The following is a 19907-nucleotide window of genomic DNA, read 5'->3' on the forward strand; positions in this document are numbered from 1 at the left end:
AAGGAAGAATGTGGAGACCTCATAGTACTTTGGATGGTCTTGCTAGGAGGTTGTGTACTGGGCCAAACCCCCTCCTAGAAGCCAATACACATCTGGGCATAGCTGGGCTTCCCTGCAGAAGGGATATGGGACCGTCATAAGAGGCAGAGTGGCCACCTCTTAAGAAAACATCCTCATCCTACTCTCTGGTGTCCAGGATGCCTGCTTCCTCTCAGTTCTGCCAAACACCTTCAGTAAACAGTTTGGTATCAGGCATTCTTGGGAAGCCATGTTTATTCCCACCAAAGACCCCTACATCTGCCACTGACTTGCTGAGGCAGCTTTCCCCCGGGTCCTCTGCTTTTAGCACTGTCCTCTGTCAGGGTCTCTCACACCATGCTAGCTTGCATGCCCCTGCCATAGGTTGTTTTTAGAGCACTTGCTAGTTTGCCTGTGCAGAGTCTTCGGTTGTCCATGAGACATCTTCTCCTGGGAGATGAATTAGGAATGGCTACCCTCCAGTAGCTGGGACATACAGGCTGGGCATCTCTTCTGGATACCCCTTACTAGCTGGAGATTATATTAGATTTCTATTGGATGGAACTCAGGCTCTTCTGATTGAGTGCCTGGTCTTGATCCCGTGGAAGTTTCTAGTTGAATACAATGAGCTTCCCCCAACTCAGACACAGATGGTGGGCATGGCTGAGGGGACACTGGACTCTTGGTGTTGCTTTAAGCTTTAGGATCTGCTTCAGGAGCCAGGGTCCAGGGCTCCCAAGGACTTGGGCTGTCCTAGCCCTGCCAGCCAAAGCTACTGCACCTTCTCTGCCACTCCAGGGGCTCCCTGGCTTCAGGGTCCAGGTCACCCCCACAGATCTACAGAAGTGAATGGGCCTGCAAGTTCCCTTGAAATGGTGTCATGCTAAAAGTCTTAGACTCTTAATGCAGAGGAGAAAGAGCTTTCAACATTTTTGATTTAAGTCCCAGGTCTGTCCCCTCCTGACAGGGTCACTCTGAGGAAGCTTAGCCTCTCTGAACCTGGCTGGTTCTTTAACCACAAAATCAGAAACTGCTAAGAGAAGCTGTCTCTGGGTTATGTGAGCTAAATGAGGTGGTGAACAGACCTGCTGGCCTGTCAGGGCCGAGGAAGAGGATGTAGGGACCTAGTATGGCCTCCTTGCTTCTCCAGGATTGTCCTCAGCAGAATTTTACAGCGGCATCAGGGACCCAGAGAGTGAAGCTCCATCTGCCTCATCAGTCCTAAGTCAGATTCGGAGTTTATAGGAGTAGAGTGGGCATCCTCGAAGCAATATGATGTTCTGAAGTGAAATATGCTATGAACATAAACACTACATTATGGAAAACCAGCACATAAGACCTCGATGTTGAATGGTGATAATATATTAGATTAAATAAAATACATTATTCCATTTAGGAGAATCTTTTTGTTTTCCTTCAGTGCCAGGACTTTACGCATGCTAGACAAATGTTCTCTATCCTTGACCTATATCTGCAGGCCTTTTGATGTGGTCACTAGAACATGTTGGCCATGTGGCTTATAATAGATTTCTATTGGATAGCAGAGGTCAAGATCCTTGCTACCCAGGTGTAGTCCCAAAGCCATTGTTCCAGCCTGTGTTCCGTGGCAATAACAAAATATCAGAAAGTAGGAAGCTTCTAAAGAAAATAGAATTTTCCAGCTTAGCTCTGAAGGCTGAAATCCTAGATGCATGGCACTCAGATCTAGAAGGACCTTTTGCCTTGTCACAACATGGCAGAGGATGTATGGGGAGCTCAGGTGTCTCCTCTTCTTATAAAGCCACTGTTGTCACCCTGAGGGCTGTCCTCAAGACTTTATCTATCCCTAATCACCTTCCAAAGGCCATACCTCCAGATCTCCATTTGGTTTGGGGATTAAGTTTCCAGCACCTGAGATTTTGGGACACATATTCCAGCCATAGCACTCAACTGCAGGAAGGAGACCTGGGGAGGCTGCTGGAGATATAGAGCCTGAGGCCCTGCCCAGAACTGTCATGGAGTCAGAGGGCATTTCCACCCCCCAGGTGTTTTATGGGCAAGTGATGTCTGAGAGGTCCTGCAGGGTCCTAGGCTTTGGGTTGATGAGGCTGGGGTATTACAACCTCAGACAGAAACACTTGGTCTGTGGTCGCCTCCAGGGCCACCATTTGGCAGAAAGCATGCATAGTCTCAGAGAGAAGAGAATCAAGGCACTGGACAGTTGTGCCCCATGTCACTGGATACCAGTAACTTCGGGTAGGCGGGGGAATCTTATCCTGGAGGACAACTGAAAAATGGATCGATGCACTTAAAACCCCAGACTTAACCCCCACCCCCAGTTCCACTTTTTCTGGTTCTCTGAAAACTTGGCCAACAGCACCCAGGGCCACTAAATATAGACATGGTGAGGGAATAAATCACCAGAGTGCCACATGTTGCCCAGGGCCTGTTTCACGGTTGGGCTGCAAACCATTGAGAACTGGGAGCTGTAATTAAAATGCTGCTGGCCTCCCAACTGGGAACCTTTCCAGGGGAGCAGCGAGGGGGGCCTCTCTAGGCAAACCAGCCCAGATTCAGTGGTCTTTGCTGGCTTCCGGGACTGCCAGACACAACTGCCCCTGAAAGCCTTCAGGCCTAAGAGGCACTACTCATCCCCCAGGTGTGCCTATGAGAGGCAGACCCCTCACACTCGTCCCCCAGTGCACCCCTGTTCCCAACACTCCTACTGGGACCTTGTCACCTCTTTCCTCACTGTTCCCTTGGTGGGGCCATACTTGCCTCTGGGCTGTTGAATGCTCTGACTCACCTGCTCACACCTCACCCTCTCAGAAAGGTCTCTTCCACCTACCCCCAATGGCAGCATCTGTAACCTCTCTCTCTCTCTCTCTCTCTCTCTCTCTCTCTCTCTCTCTCTCTCTCTCTCTTTCTCTCTGCTTTTTCTGTCCTAGCATTCATTTCTCTCTGACAATGGGTCTCTCGTCTCTCTCCATCTGACTATTTGTTGTCTGACTTCCCCCTGGAATGCCAGCTCTATAAAGGCAAGTGCTACACCTAATCCCAGAGCCTAACACAGTACCGGACACACAAATAGGTACTTACTGGTATTTGTTGCGTGAATGAATGTGTGGATTTGCATCCCTTTTTTTCAGCTGGTCGGGTGATCTCACTGGGAAAGTGTCCAACTTCCTAGCAATGAGCTCAGCTTTTTACTCATTCATTCAGTCAACTAACCATCCTTCCAAACGACTCTCCATCCATCTACCCATCCATGCATCCAGCCATCCTTTCAAATCTTATTTGCCCATGTTTTATTATTTATATATACATGCTGCATGCCTACACATCTGTTCATTCATCCTCATACTTATTCATCCATCCACCAACTTTCCCACCCATTCATTCACATTTTTATCCATCCATCCATCCATCCATCCATCCATCCATCCATCCACATATCCATCCATCCTTCCAAATTCTATCGAATAGTAAAATATCCCTATATCTCTCCCTTCACCTACCTTTCTATCCACACCCTCATTATCTATCCAACCATTCTTCTATCCACCCACCTCCACCACCCACATACCTATCTCTCCATCCTTCCCGTCACCTGCACAACCATCTACCTACACCCCTAGGCAGCTACACTACCACTCAGCCATCTTCAGTTGATGTCAACCAATCTCCGAGCAGAGGCCTCCTCTTCCGGGTTCCCACAACGCCCTACGTTCCTGTGTCAGATTTAGTGTTTGCTGTCAGTTGCTCTCTATGCAATAACTCACCTCCCCCCTATATTGTCACAGTGAGCAGCCCTCAAAACCGGCAGCCATGCTTCATCTCTGGAGTCCAGAGCTGACACAGTTCAGGTGTCAGCACATGTTTACTGAATGGGAACATTCTCCTGTCTCTATCTTGACTCGTTCAGTATTTCTTACTGGTCCGTGAACTCCTTGATGAAGAGCATCATTTAGTCATCTATTTTTTATGTTCACCTCCAAAATTTATATTTAACGTAAGTAGACACATATTTAGTAAATGGAGTGGGCAGGTCCAGCAAGAAGTGCGTATAGTGGACATAGGCTCTGGCTGTGTGATTCCTAGGCACAGGCTCTTGATTTCTTGGCCGTGGGATCTTGAGCAAGTCACTAAACCTGCACCTCACTTTCTGTGTTTATAAAAGAAGACGGTGAGAATGGTCACCTCCTGGGTTCTTATGAGCACTGTGTGAAACAACATGGACAGAGAATTTGGGATAATGCCTACCCTGAGAGGAGTGCTGTGCTGTAACAAACCCTTCTCACTGGCACACTAGGACAAGGTATGGAGGGCACAGACTCTTGAGTGTGTTGGGAAGGAAGCTTTGCACTCGAGCTCTCCTGCAAAAGGCCTTCCACAGCAAGTGTTCTGACTTTTCCCCGTCATGTTGGGATCTCTGGCAAATTCCCAATATTATGTCAGGTGGTCAAAGCGCTATGTGGGAAAACAAAACATGGGCGGGAGCAGGAAGTAGGGAGGCAGATGGGAGCAGCTTCCAGCAGGGAGGTCAGGAAAACCCTCCTTAGGTGATATCTGAGTGGAGACTTGAGGAGGTGTGTGGGGTGAGTTTGGGGGGCGGGGTGCAGCAGGCTCTCCCTGATGCAACAGAGAAACTGGCAAGTTCAAAGGCCTGAGGTGGAGAAATACCCAATACCCAGCATGTTTGAGAGCAGAGGGGAGAGCAACAGAGGAGGGAGGGAATTGGCAGAGGGGGAGTGGGAGGTGGGTAGGAACCGAGGAGGACCGAGATCATGGCAAGTCTTGATGGCTATTTTGAAGGTTTCACCATCTACGCTACGATAGAAGGGAACCAGTGTGAAGTTGTAGACACAGGAGGGAGGATACAAGTCACATTTGGAAAGAGTACAGCCCCAAGCCGGGGACTGCCATACTGCAGCCAGGAAAAAATGTGAATGAGCTGGAACACCAGGCAAGGGCAGATTCTGCTTGCAGAACATCTGAACTCAGGATTTGGCCAGGTGAATCCTGGGTAGCTGTAGTAGGCAGTAGATGAAGTCCCTGCTGTGGGCATGAGAGGAAGTGTATAGCCAGAGGTAAGGCCAAGGCTCTGTCCCAGGGTAGCATGGATGCATCCTAAAGATGATGCAGGGAGATGAATCGAGATGGGATGTTCAGTCAGCCTGTAGCCAGGAGGAAGGCAGAGGCTGGATGCAGCAGGGAGGGTCCTAGACAGAAGGTCTGGGTGTAGACGGGGCTTTGTGGGCAAGTTTGCAGGTCCTGGAACATAGGATGTATGTGAACAGGGGTATCAGGAGAGGACAAGAGCGGGGCTCTCTACTGAGATACTGCTCTGAGATGACTGACTGACCTAGAGACCCATTCCAGGAAATCCACAGTGTCATCCGCTAGCTTGGATGTTCAGAAGTTACAAATCTCAAGGGCTTTCAAAGAAAGAGGATCTCAGAACTCGCAAGACCCTTAGGAGCAGAACATAGAGTCTAGTCTAGTAGTGCATGAGGCCTGTGATTCCACACTTGGAGATGGAGGCTGCTGGATCTGAGTTCCACATCAGCCAGGGCCACAGAGTAAGACCCTGATTCATCTTCACCCCCACCTAAACAGCTCAGAGATCCAGATATTACACAGTGGAAAACTGGTCATCCAGGACTTTGCAGGCATCGAGCTTGCACTGTGGGTCTAAGAAGTCTATTATTGGTGCCTTTGCCCCTGGGGGTGTGTGGGGGGAGGACAGTGAGCCTCAGAGATAGGCTGTATGTCAAGATCATACAGCAAACAAGCAGCATTATCAGGGCTGGGAGGAAGCTCTTCCCACACCCAGGCTATTTTCTACCACCAGCTCAGAACAAAGGCCCAACTGGAATTCTCGAGAATTAGAGCAGGGTGTGGCCAGCAACCCCACCTGCCCAGAGAAGAACAGCTCCCTGCAGCGCCACAACCCTCTGGTGGGCACAGAGCCCCACCAGAGCCTCAGTGGCCGCGCCTGCTTACAACAGGGCCCAGTGACACTGTTCACCCACATGGAGCTGCAAAGCTAGGCCAGGAAATGGTGTTGTAAACAGTGAAGGAATCTTGCAGGAATAAGGTGTGTGCAACTTGTTAGTCATTGCAACTGCAACATACCAACCCTACCTAAACACCATATAAGCATACACAGTTGAGGGCTGAAAAACAGGTATATGGGAGATGGACAGAAAGTGGCCGCCAAAGTTGGTGACCGGGCTACCTCAAGCTTGCTACTCAGTCATTGAATACTTCAGTTTCCTCCTGTGGCAGGATAACAATAGGCCCTCTCTTGGCGATGAGAGAGTAGCTGTGAGGTACATGTGGGTTGGGACAAGCACACATGTGGTATTTCCAGTCTTGAGAGAGACATATGGTACCATGCAGTGAGCAGCTGAGGTTGGCATTGTTCAGTTAATGCCCAGGCCACACTGCCCTGGAAGCTCTGGTAGCAGGAGTAGCCCCCCTCCTCCATCTGCTACCTGGATCTTCCCTACACATGAAGTAGGCAGGTGACATATCATCCCATGGGAAGCAGGTGAAGCTTTCCTTCCCTCAGCATGGCAGACACTCCCTAAGCTATCTCTCTTGGTTCAGGTGAGCCTCCCTCAGCTAGGCAGAAAGTCCTCTTCAGTGATACTATGACACTGTAAAGGACATAAGTGTCCAGGATCAGGAGAGGTGGCAGCTGGGCTCCTAGCAGCCTGTTCTACGTACCACCCCCCCACCCCACCCTCAACCATGCTATGCCTCTTAGCTCTCTCAAATCCTCTTCTGCTGAATGGTCCCCTTTTCTTATTTGATAAAACCCTGAGTTCGAGTCCCCCTCCTGAGGACAAAGAAAGCGATTGTGTACCCATTGAGCACATTTTGACTTGGTCTCACTGTGGCATAATTGAGCCTCACCATGCTGCCCCTCCCCTCCCCTGGTTACTTTCCAGTAAGCTCCTGCCAGGACTAGCCACATGGGGGATTCTTTCTGGTGGAAATCACATGGCTGGTCCTGGAGGCCAGGAAGGTGGCCTGCTACCAAGGCCTTCCCAAGTTTCTCTAATAATGATAAGTCCTGAATGCCCCATGGCCACCAGCTGTCTAGGTGACCTCCTGTACCAGAGAAGTCATATGCTAACCATGAGCCACATGCAGCCACCACACACTGGAAACCTGGGCCAAAGAACTGAATTTTCAACATACTTAATTGCAGTCTGTTCAAACCGTCACACGTGACTTACGAAGACTATTTAACCGTCTGACTGTAAACACTTTCAGTCCATTTGATCATTTTGCTAGTGTCACTCTATGAGACGAGCCCCCAGGTTGATGGATGGAAAGAGACGGCGCAGAGACTAGAAGTGAGAGCCTTAAGGGTACCCTGGCCAAAAGCAGCAAGACCAGGTCCAGATGAGTGCACCACAGCGCACACAGTGGACAGGAACGAGACCAGCACTCCCAACCCTGCAGCCCACGCTAGCCCTGCATTGTGCCACCCCACGACATCAAGAGTATGCCAGGCAGGGCTCTGGCAGAGGCTAAGTTGAAACTCATGCTTACCTAGGAGAAGAAGGACACTGCAGGTGAGGGTTCATGGCTCCCAGCCTACCCTCTGTCCAGCACAAACCCTGAGCCGTGAAGCAACAGAACACTGCTTCAAGGGACAATGCATCCTAAAACAGTTATTTCCTCTGCCCCCGCCAGGTGTCCTCTTTTAGGCAGCAGACCACATCCAGGGCCCCATGAACAGAGCAAGACAGGACACAGCACCTGAATGACCCTCAATCTCCAGGTGATTAGAGAGTGGGGTCTTGGGGGCTGAGGATCGAAAGGCTTCTAAGACACTTCAGAAGGTTCCAGAACTTTTGGATAATATTGTGGAATCACTCATGGTGTGACAGGATTGAGCGAGGACAGCCCCAGACACTGATGAGTCTGGGTCCGGCTTGAGTTCTGCAAGCTGTGCAGTCTTGGGCTATATTACCCCTCTTCACCTCCATTTTCCCATGCGTAAAGTGGGTAAGGCAGACCTGTGACAAGGCAGAAGGCTAGCAGTTGTGGGGATTAAACCAGGATTGTACTTTTGGAGCCATATTAAGCTTGCCTGTGTCCCCCAACAGAGAACCTTGTATCCACCTGTTTCAACTCCGCTGACCATGACCTTGTGACTTCACTTAAGTGAACCTGAGAGCCTGAGAGATAGCAACAGTTCACTAAAGCCAACTTCTTCCTGGATGAATGGCCCAAGTTCCTTCCAGGTCATGGTGTCCAGCCATTCTCTGGGCTAAGCCTGGGCTATCATGTCTGCATGGGATTAAGTGGAGGTGGTCTTGGCAGCCCAAAGCAATGTGACGACTGGGGACCCACAGGCACTGCCAGTCTCTCCAGGAAGAGCTGCCCTGTCCTGTCACTGCTTACCACTCCTTTTTATCTTATCCGTCTTTCCCTGGATGCTGGTCATGGTTATCACCATGGCATCAGTGACAGGAGCCAGCTGGGCAGAGCCCCAGCTATGTCATTGGATAAAGGGAAAAACACTACCATGAGCGCCCTCCACCCTGATGGCCAGTCCCCTGCTGACCTGTCCTCAGCTCGCTCAGTATCAGCAGCCTCGTTCTCTTTCTAACTCTCATCTTCATCATGATCACAGCCTCCCAGTCTCTCACACAGCTTGCTCTACTACAGACCAGATGGGGTCTAAGCTGGGCCTGGGGGCCAATGCTGCCCTGCTTCTCCCCATGGGCCCTCAGAAGAAGAGTCTCTAAAACCAGAATAGGCCTAGTTCCTTCTCCTGGCCCAACCCAGAGGCTGCACTCCTTGTCTGGGCACTAGGGCTGGGAAGAGGAGCCAAACTGAGCCACCATGAGGATCAGTTTGAAATATGGATGATGGCATACAAGTTACATCTACAGCATGAGAATCCATAAGACATGAGTCAGTTCAAAAGAGACATGGAAGGAAAGCACTTCAATCTAGCCTATGTGAAGTACTCAGAATGGTCAAGCTTGTGGAAGTAGAGAAGAAAATTATGTCATTGGGCTGTGATAGGAAGTGACTTGTAGCTTCAGTGGGGTGACTGAAGGCTTTGGTTGGGATGTTAGAGCTGAGGCTGAGGCTTCCAAGTTGCTGACATTAGGGAATTTGATGGAAGTTCTACCATAGATGTGGGAGAGGCTCTGGTACAGGTGTAGGGTGGAGGCTCTAGCACAGGTGTGGGGATGGAGGCTCTGGCACAGGTGTGGGGATAGAGGCCCTAGTACAGGTGTGGTGGTGGAGGTACTGGTATAGATGTGGGAGGTGGAAGCTCTGGTACAGGTGTGGGGATGGAGGCCCTGGTACAAGTGTGGGAGTGGGGGCTCTAGCACAGGTGTGGGGGTGGAGGCCCTGGTACAGATGTGGGGGTGGAGGCCCTGGTACAGGTGTAGGGTGGAGGCTTTAACACAGGTGTGGGGATGGAGGCTCCGGTACAGGTGTGGGGGTGGAGGCCCTGGTACAGGTGTAGGGTGGAGGCTCTAGCACAGGTGTGGGGATGGAGGCCCTGGTACAGGTGTAGTGTGGAGGCTCTAGCACAGGTGTGGGGATGAGGCTCTGGTACAGGTGTGGGAATGTAGGCTCTGGTACAGGTGTGGGTGAAGGCTCTAGCACAGGTGTGGGGATGGAGGCCCTGGTACAGGTGTAGTGTGGAGGCTCTAGCACAGGTGTGGGAATGAGGCTCTGGTACAGGTGTGGGGTGGAGGCTCTAGCACAGGTGTGGGAATGTCTCGTGCACAGGTGTGATGGGTAGGGCCTCTGGACAAGTGTGATGGAGCCTGTGCACAGATGTGATTTTTCACAGCATTAATGGACCTATAGCTGCTTAATCACAGACATAAGCTTGATTGAAGTGGAAGCCTTAGATGAGTTGTTTTAAAATAGATTAAAACTTATTAATTATTAAAACAACAACTTGTAGGCTTGAAACAACCTTTTTAGTTATAAAACATACCATGGGCTTAAAGGTTTAATTCTTTTTTCGAGTCAGGGCTTTGCTGCATACATCAGGGTGACCTCAAACTCAATACTCTCCCTGCCTCAGCTCTCAGAGACCTGGCTTACAGGCATATGACACCACACCAGGAATTTAAATGCAAAGCTTTTAGAAAGAAAGCACTCAGGGACACAGGGTAGCAAAGGGTTCTCAGCACTTTCTCCCACAAGTTCAAGGCCAGCTGAGCTACAGTGAGACCACAGTAGCAGCAACCACAGGCCCACCTTTGTTCTGTGAAGCCCTGATGAGGACAAAAGACAAAATGTAGGCTGGAGAAAGACCCGAAACTCATACACCTGGCAAAAGCATCTGAATAGACAAATAAAAAAAAAAAAAAAGTACAGGTAGAGCGCTTGCCTAGGAAGCGCAAGGCCCTGGGTTCGGTCCCCAGCTCCGAAAAAAAAGAAAAAGGAAAAAAAAAAGTACAAACCCAACAGTAAAGAAAAAAAAGTAACCAGTTTAAAAGGTGAGCCAGAGGGTGGACAGACATGATTCCACTCTACCCACTAGGGCACACAGAGACACACAAGGAGAGAGGCTCACCTTATCAGCCTCTAGAGATGTGGTTAGAACCCTGTGAGATAGGGCACACTCTCATCACAACGGTAGAAATAAGAACCTGTGTTATCAGCGGGAGTGGATGGAGAAGCCGGTCACACGCAGATTGCTTATGGGAATGGAAGAGGGTGACACCAGTGCTGTAGTTCAACCTGGGATGTCTACAGAAGGCTCATGTAGTAAAGGCTTGTTCCCAAGAGAGTGGAATCTTGAGGGGCTGAGGCTGTAAGGGGATTTCAAGTCACCGAAGGTGCCATCAAAGAGGAAAGATGGGGGCACGCTCACCCCATCCCTGTCTGTCACCGTCCAGACACGAAGTGTGCAGCTTTGCCCCATCACCCTGTAGTAATGAGCTGCTACAGAACCAAAGCCACAGGACCAGCCCGGCTGTGGGCTAGACCCTCAAAACCGTTAGCCAAAGCAGCCTTTGGAGCCCAGTGGTCTCAGCGGTTGCCACGTAGTGATGTGAGGCTGACTTCGCCTCCATGGGATGCCTCAGGCCTTTATCAAAAAGCTGTCCCTCATCAGCAGTGTGCTGGCACTCCCGGCATTTAGCATGGAGAACTAGACATTTCCATCTATAGAAAAATCTGTACACACACATTCACAGCAGCTTTATTTACGATGGCCCAAGCCTGCCAACAACCCGGTTGTCCTTCAGCAGGGGGACAGCTAAACCAAATGTGCGGCCTCTGAGCTGTGGACTGTCGTGTGGCTGCTGAGAGGAAAGAGCTGTTGTCGCACACGGCAACTTGAATGAGTCTAGGAGATTACATGGAGCAAGAAGGGGTTCTATTGGCTGCACACTCCGCCACTCGGTTTATGCAACCTTCTTACAGGACACCGTTATAAACACAGGGAGTGGATTAGTGGTGTGTGGTGACTGGAAGCCCCGAGAAAGGGAGGGTGTCATGAGGTCCTCGTGTTCTGTATCTCTGTAGCATCCGTGCCCATGTCCTGGGGTGACAGCGTCCCACAGTTCTACAGGCTGTCACTCTGAGGGAGCTGGACTACAGGTCCCCAGAGCCTGTGTTCTTTCAACTGCATGTGAGTCCACAGTTAGCATAGCGTGAGCTTGATTCAGAATGCATGAAACGGTTAAATTTGATGTTAAACAAAGATGTTTAAGTGGGTGTCCCATAAAACATTTGGGAAAATAAATAAAATAAATTGATTTCCTACTTATCCCGAAGCCAAATTCAACTGAGAATCTCAAATTACATCTGGCATCCTACTCCCAAGACACTTCCAGGAAAGCTTAGACACTTGCCATTCACTTATGCTCTTTACAAATCTTCCTTGAACCCTACTGTGTGCCAGGCATCATTCTAGGCATAGGGGATTTAGCTCTCCAGACCCTCGTGGTGCTGGCCTTGTAGCGGGAGCTAAAAGACAATAAAGACTCAAAGGGCTGTGCAAAGGGAGTAAGTTCAAAGGGTGGGAAAATAAGAGCAGCACGGTATACCGAGGTTAGGTGGACACTGGGGAGAGAGGTCTTTCTGAGCAAAGGCTAAACTCCACCCTAATGGACAGCGTGTGCAAATCCCCCCACCCCCTGGGGGTGTGGCGAGACGGTTGTCCGAGGAGTTCAGGACTGTGGCTAGTGAGGGGGTGCTGGGGAAGGAAGCAAGGTCTCTGGGAGCTCTGTGTCTTCTCCTGCCCAGTATGTCAGACCTGGAAAAGTTTCTGAAACGCAAATCCCTCCTGGTCCCTTGAGCCCGGGATGCAAGTTTTTTCCTTCATCCACCTTAAATGTGGGGCAGGACTTGCAAGCACAGTAGCCTGAAGACTGCTGTCTGGCTTCTGGGAAGGTGGGGCCTGGCCTCTTGGGGGCCCTTGACATGCCACACTGTCCACTCTCTAGTCAAGCATGTAAGTGGCTTGAGCAGCCACTAAGTGGAGCAAGTCTTATCTGGGCCTCGCCCTCACTGCCTGGGGCTGGGTCCCTGCTGTCCCCCATACGCTGGCTGCCCTGCCACTGTGCCCAGAATAGAAAGCCAGCCCCCAGGAGCACCCAGACCAGACAGGGCAGGGCAGGAAGGGACAAGACCAACACCCCTTGTGAGCAAGAGGTGACTCCATGCTCAGGTGGAATTCCATCCCCCTTAGCTCACCTCCCTGAAGCTAGTCACATTCCAGCAGGGCTAGCCTGTCCCAGTGGGGGGCCCTGTCCTCAGGCTGCCTGTCCGGTCTGCTCTCCTCCTCACTGTAGACAGGGGCTGCTGACAGCACACCCTTCCCTAGGACCCTCCAGAGTACCCAGCACACTTCACCCTGCAGGTACAGCAAGGCCTCCACAGCCAGTGGGAAGGTACAGTGTTGTCCTGAGGACTGGGAAATACTGTCACCAAGCCAAGAGATAGCAGAACCCACCTTCACATGAGGACCAGGGAATGTTTCCTGTGCAGTCCGGTGGGGTCCCAGGTTGTCCCTGTTCTGGACACCTCCCTGCCAGTCCCTCCTCTCCCCCCAGAACCCTCCTGCCCTCTGTTTTACCCCTCCTTCCGTGCAACCCCCAGAGGCCTAGTGTCCTTAGCAGTTCCTGCTGTTGGCTCCCTCTGTGGTTCCTGGTCCACCTGGCCAAGGTACCAGAACCCTATCCATCACCACCTCGTACATCCAGGAGCAAGCTGCTGTGCTCTCTAAGACCTGTCTCCTCTGCTTAACCCAGTGAGGGGCACACCCCCAAACTTAACCCAAAGGCTGATTATCAGACTTCCCACACTCCTGGGTGTCAGCATCTGCCACCTCTAAGATCCTTCACTCCACTCCACTCTGTGCCAGGGAGGGAGAGGGACCCACCCAAAGCTCACCCCATTAAGCTACTTCTGGCCACTCCTGGCACATAAGGCCTGTATTTGACTCCTGCTTCCTCAGCAACCTCACTGCCTGTTACCATCCTCAGAGCAAGGAGCCCCTGCTGCTCTTTAAGGATTTAACTACCTCCTCCCCCCTCTTTTCAATGCTTGGTGTTGAGTGCAGGGTGTTCTGAATGTTACACCACTGAGTCCCAGGCCTGCTTATGCTGACTGCCTTCTTCCTGGGGTGCTTCTGCTTATCCATCAAGGCCTGGCTAAAGATCCCGTTCTTCTCTCTGCCATCTCTTGTAGGAAACTACACTGCTTCTGTGTCGGAGCCACACTTCTCCTACAATGTCAAAAGTCTGGCCCTCATACTAACTTGAGTACCTCGAGGACACGGACCGTGGAGTAGTTAGTTCTCTACCTGCCACCTAAGGGACAGGAAAGAGATCGTTTGAAGACACAGAGGCTACTGTGAGGATTTTAGGACCGTGCTCCAGACGTCTCTTTCCCTCCAGTGTCCCGTGACTCGAACAACCAACCAGAACGAGTGAGCTCAGTATTCGACCGACCTGAGTGGACTGGCTGGTGACATCAGTCTAGAAATAATGTCCTCCCTCCCCAGAAAGCAACAGGAGAGGCGCCAGTTGCCAGTCATCTTCCCCAAAGGCATCTACAGTCTCTCGCCTGCCTTTTTGTGACTACCCCAACCATGGTAGCTGCTGAAGCACATTGGCCGCCATGCCCTGGCCACCATAGCTTGGTTCTGGAGTCTGCTGATGGCAGAAGCATCACACTGGTCCTTTCCCTTTGTAGGGTACACAGGGCACAGGGTACCCCTGTAGCTATGGCTCCTCAGAGGCCTGCAGAAGGCATATGTGGCCTTTCTCTCACACTGACTGCTCACAAGCCCCAGAGCCTATGGTCGGGTTGAGTCTTATCTCTGTGAAGCAGTGAGTAATCAACAGGACCATGTTCCTTCCCAAGCCTCACTACCCATCTCTGCCCAACTGCTATAGGCCTTTCCCCACCACCATGCAGAGTCCAGCGCAGCCTGGTGTGTCCTGAGAAGGGGTTTGCTTTATAATTAGTAGCATTTCCTGGGATCCAGACCTAGGACAGGGTCCCCACTAACCCTCACACTCATGATAGTAAATGGTCTCTAGAGGAACTGCACCCAAGGGTCCTGTGGTGACTTGAATGAGAGTTGCCCTCACAGGCTCACGTATTTGAATGCTTAGTCATCAGAAAGTAGCACTATTTGAAAGGATTAGAAGGATTAGGAGGTGTGGCCTTGTTGGAGTCATTGGGGGTGGGCTTTGAGGTTTCAAAAGCCCATGCCAGGCTCAGGCTCAGTCTGTCTCTCTGTCTCTGTCTCTGTCTCTGTCTCTGTCTCTCTCTCTCTGTTTTTTCTCTCTCCTCTTCCTCCTCTTCTTCCTCCTCCTCCTCCTCCTCTTCTTCCTCCTCCTTCTTCCTCTCTCTCTCTCTCTCTCTCTCCCCCCCCCCACCTACAGATCACAGTGTAGCTCTCAGCTAGTGCTCCAGCATCATCAGGATAATGAACTACACCTCTGAAAATGTAATCCAGCCTCAATTAAATACTTTCTTTCATAACAGTTTGCCTTGGTTGTGGTCTCTTCACAGCAATAGAACAGTGACTAAGACAGGTCCTCACCAGCAAGTGTGGAAAATCTCCCCTTCTGTGTTCCCCACCTCAAGCAGACCCAGCCTGTACTCCATCCATACCCAATGTCTGCCTGGACCTTGCTGTCTCCATTTCTGTGACCTCTACCCTCTCTGTTCCAGAGCCAAAGAATCCACCTAGCTGTCATAGGCCCTGGTCAATGTTCTATGTGCAACATGCCATCTAGGGTCTGGGGTGCAGCTGTAATGGGCTCCCCAGGCTATCCTGAGTGAGAACTTCATAGAACACAGCTGCATCCTGTAGAGATGAGGAGGGAACAAGAAGGAAGTCTCTCTGAGCAAGGGTATCATGCCTGAGACTTGGACACGGAGAAGCCACTTCAAGACATCCTGTCAATTTGGGGATCCTCCAGGAACCCACAGACCAACTAGAATACACTATGTAGTCTATGTGTATAGACTGTGTATACACGGGCATAGATCTCACCCTTCTGGGCCTTCACCTCTTTCCTCTTCTCAGCCAAACTCAGCTCTCTTTGGGCCTACCTCTTCCAAGAAGCTCACTGAGGATTTCCTGTGACCATGCAGTGCCCACAGTCCCACATGACTGAGCAGCAGCCACAGCCTTGTGCCTAGAACCAACTGTGCAGTTTATGAAGCTCTCTTACCAGAGCTGCTAGCCAGCGTCACTTTGATCCATGGGCTAGCCTCACACTCTACCTCACTATAGGCTGAGCAGGAAATCTGTGGTAAGGAAACTGGAGATGAAGGAGGGAAGTTGCTACCTTGTGCCAGCCTCCAAAGAGTGAGACCTTCGGAGATGGGGTAGCGCTTGTGACCGCCGATGTCTCCTGGGACAGTGAAAAAGAGGGAACAGCTGAGATGCCTGAGGGGTGACCCATCTGGACAGGTGGTCTGAGGCCACCAAATTTACCTGGATATCGCTCTGGGGCAGACAAGGTCTCTTTTACTCACCAAGGCTTCTCAGAGGCCTATGATGGGGGAGGAACACTAGAAAGGGGTAGTCCCTCTCACCCTTCTGAATACAAGCCTGTCTATGCTCTCACAGTATGTAAGCCCCCAGTCACACTTCTAAATGGCTTCCTCTGGGTGCTGCACATGTCTGCAACACGGACTCACACCTACCCTGGCTGAGCACTGAGGATGGTGGGTCAGGTCCTAGGTGGGCAGTTTTTCCTTCTCACCTCAGCCCTGAGAGTACAGGAATGAATGACAGAGCCAGGTTGAGCTCAGATGACCATGCCACCCTCTCAGTCACTGCAACCATGTACACATCTGTGTAGAGAATATGAACGCTGTGCCCAGACACTGGCCCCAGTGATAAGGGATCTTTAACATATGACTTCCTGCCTGTGCCTCAGTTTCCTCACCTATAAAGGAGAGTTCAAGTGACACCAACGCATGGGAATTCTATGAGCTGAAACACCCAGGCCAGAAGATGTGTAGCCCAGTGTGACCTGCTCCTCCGGAACAAGACACCGTCACTGTCACTAAGCCAAACAGCAGACTCCCGCATCTGAGCCCTTCTGGAAACTGTCTTTGTTCTTTGCTTCTCCAATTTTAAGAGCATTTCTAAAGAGGAAGCGATGGTAGAAAACCAGAGACTTATACCTAAGGTCTGGCTGCCCTGCTCCCTGATCCCCACTTCACCACACCCTGTGAACTCCCTATCCACACTCACTGATACTTCATAGAGCAAAGCATAAACTCCCTCCACTTTTAATGCTTCATAGGCCTTCTGGGATCTGGCCCAGCCCTAGGCCTCAACCGGGGGCACTGCCCACCCAGGTGACATTGGCCTAGGTGTCTCTCCATGAGGTCAGGCTGCTGATGTGTGGATACGTCTGGAATGGGGTTCCCAGCACTGCATTGGTCCCTTTGTGCATTTCGACAGTCATGGTGGTCCTTACGTCTGGCCCGATCTGCTCCCCTCTGTCCCCATGTCGTGGCTCCTTGGTTTTATTTTCTGAACCTCAGTCCTGTAAGCTTCTCCTCATGGAATGGGCCACCCAGATCCCTTCTCTGCCCAGCCAGGCTGTTGGAAACAGAAGAAACCCTGCCCTACTCTTCTAAGACAGACATAGATCTTGGTTGAGAAGACAGGAAACGGGTAGCCACTCTGGAGCACCCATTTTGGTTTTGTGACTATTTAGTATTTAGTCCATAAGCTTCATATTGTACACCCCTGGCACCAGGGTGGAGCAGAAGGAAACTAAGTGCAGAGCTGGGCTTTCCCAGACCCCACCCCTGTCACCAAGGACCTCACTGCAGTGTCCTCCCTGCAGCCTACCTTCCGGCCTGCCTCGTTATTGTGTAAGTTCATGAGGGTTCGGGCATTCTGCTTGATCTCTCGGGCATCCACGAAGACCTTGGCGAAGCCGATGCCGTAGCGGATGTCGGCAGAGCAGCCACCCCACTTCCAGCCCTCGTCCCGGTGGTACTGGCCTTGCTTCTCCTTGTCGCAGCCACAGTCACTCAGGTTGCCTTGGGTGCAGGCAGCGGTGATGGCATGGGCCACACCCGCAGCAATAATTGCATAGGTGAAGGCGGCCTCCCGACTCCCTGGGGGCAGAAGAATGGAGAGAGCTTTGTAAGAGCTGATCTGGGAGACCCTCCAATAGGAGCAGCTAGGGAGAAGGTGAGAAGCTGAGAACAGGGCAGTGGCTTTCCAAAACTCAAGCAGAAGTATGACGCTGACTGTGCAGAGAGCTCCTTAGGGTGGTGACAATGCCTGGACCCCAATCAAGTACACACTCACTCTCCTGCAATCCCGGACCCTCGGGAAAGCTGGACTTGGGGGTAAGGAGCTTCTATCCCATTTCCACCCATTGCCTCTCCCAGCAAGCTTGCCAGGATCATGTCACTTGTATGTGTTCAGATCACAGAAAACAACATTTACAGAACACCTGTGGAGTATTCAGGCTGAAGGCGGAAGCTGGGGCCGTTGATCCCTGCCTCTGTGTCTAGACCGGTGACCACGCCTTCCCTGTGCCTCAGTCCCCTCAGCTGTGGCAGTGACGAGTAGCATTAAGAGTTTGTCTTCAAAGCTCTAGCCAGTGCTCAGCAAGTGGCATTTTCCACTGTGAGGGGTAGAGAGGTCAGAGTATCAGGATGTAGTCAATAAAAATGCTGAGTGGGCACACGTATCATGTTGCTACTCTCTGGGCCTCAGTCTCCTCTCTGCCAACTAGGCTCAAGAGACACGGGTGCACTGTAGGGTGAAGGAGAGCACAGCTTGCCCATGGCGATCCCTGAAAGAGTACTGGGCTCTTACAGCCTGGGGCGCTGAGGAAGAAGCTGGAGCTGGAGCAGGTGCACAGATAGGGGAGCACGCCTCAGCAGGATGTGTTCTGGGAGCTGGAGCAGAGTCGGCAAGGGGCTGCTGGAGAAACTGAGGAAGCGGTGACAAACTTGCAAGTAACCTAGACCTTGGCCTCCACCTGGGGCTCCCTCCAACCTGCTTCACCCACCACCCATCCTGCCTCCAACCATTGCTGCTCTGGTGACCTCTTGGCTGGACAGAGCCAGTATTGCTCTGCCTTTGAAGAAGCCCACCCACGGCCTTCCTATCAAGACAGGCTTATGTCTGGTTTCATTTCTGCCACTTACTGACTACTGTGGGATAGTCTCTGTTCTCCAAGACCTGGTCTTTCCATCTGTTAGCCTGGGATGTCAGTGCCTACCCAAGAGGGAACGTGAATCCCATAAGAATGCTTAGCTCAGAGCCTAGCTTAACAACTGGGGTCGTCAGAGTGGAGCCCCTGCCCTTCTTCAAAACTGCAGCTCAACTCTGTGGCTTGCAGAAGACTTAAAGTACCTGCTAAGTTCCCCACAACCGTAGAGGCAAAGAGAAAGCCCCCCAACCTGGGTACCAGCTCACTCCAGAACACCAAACACACAAGAAACAAAACTCTAGGAAAGGCACTGGCATCAATGTCAAACCCTCACGGGTTTTGGAGCAAGGGGTGATCAGAAGTGACTGTTCCATTGTTTTCCAGCTGTGTGACGTGACCCCAGGTGAGGTAGCTGTGTCTCTGTGCCAAACTCTTCCACTACTAAAGGGGTTATAACAACACCTGCTTTCCAATGAGGCTGTGAGGAAGAGAAAATAGTTACCCATGTTAAAGCAGGAGAAAGCATGCCAGACAGCCATTACAGCATTTAAGGGGACAGCATTAGCTGGTCCTCACAGAACTGAAGGGGAAGGGCAGCTCTTCATTCTCTTGTCTACATTTGATGAAGCCAGTAGAGGTCTGGCTCATTCAGGGCACCCAGAGGAGAGCTTCACACCTGCCCCTGGCTACCTCCTATGAATAAAAGCTGTTCTGGGATTAAATCACTTCAGAACGGGGGATGTCATTGCTGCCAGACCTCAGCAGGTGGAAGGAGCTGTGTTCCCTTAAGCAGACCAATATGCAAACTGAGGGGAGACCAGGAGCCCCAGGCCCTCAGTCCCCCTGTGAGCCCTGTGCTTCCTGTGGTAGCTGTGTGACTGCCTGCCACCCAGCATGTGAGCATCTCTATTTCTCTGGGGTCTCCTGAGCCAGTGATGTAGGTGGTGAGCGGTAGTCAGTTGTTGCTGGTGATTCCCTGAGGTGAGGGAACAGTAGCCATGCTTCTAGTTAAAGGTGTACATGACCATCATGGAGTCTGATCCTGGCCATGCGTGGTGTCTACCTCCCTGACAAGTGGACACTTAGCACTCCTGCTCTGAGAAGCAAGGAGGGACAGCTACCCTTGTGTAGCACAGATGCTCGCAGCACAGGTGCTGTGTACCCATGCTCAGCCCTCCGGGATGTTGAAGAGCTGCTGTTGACAGAATGAGACAGATCCAAGGGTTCCTTCAAACC

General features: G+C 51.3%; 1 protein-coding gene across 3 annotated transcripts in view; it reads right to left on the minus strand.

The window, feature by feature from the left end:
- Wnt7a (Wnt family member 7A) overlaps nucleotides 1-19907 on the minus strand; it is a 45874-nt gene that overhangs the window by 12186 nt on the left and 13781 nt on the right. For 2 of the 3 annotated variants that reach the window (NM_001100473.1, XM_039106916.2), the window contains exon 3: nucleotides 17348-17619. The exons of the other annotated variant lie outside the window; for it this stretch is intronic. In NM_001100473.1, coding sequence (NP_001093943.1) covers nucleotides 17348-17619 — 272 coding nt within the window. The remainder of the gene's footprint in view (nucleotides 1-17347; nucleotides 17620-19907) is intronic. 3 annotated transcript variants of the gene reach the window in all.

The sequence above is a fragment of the Rattus norvegicus genome, chromosome 4 (assembly GCF_036323735.1).
Source record: "Rattus norvegicus strain BN/NHsdMcwi chromosome 4, GRCr8, whole genome shotgun sequence".
In the NCBI taxonomy this organism is placed as follows: domain Eukaryota; kingdom Metazoa; phylum Chordata; class Mammalia; order Rodentia; family Muridae; genus Rattus; species Rattus norvegicus.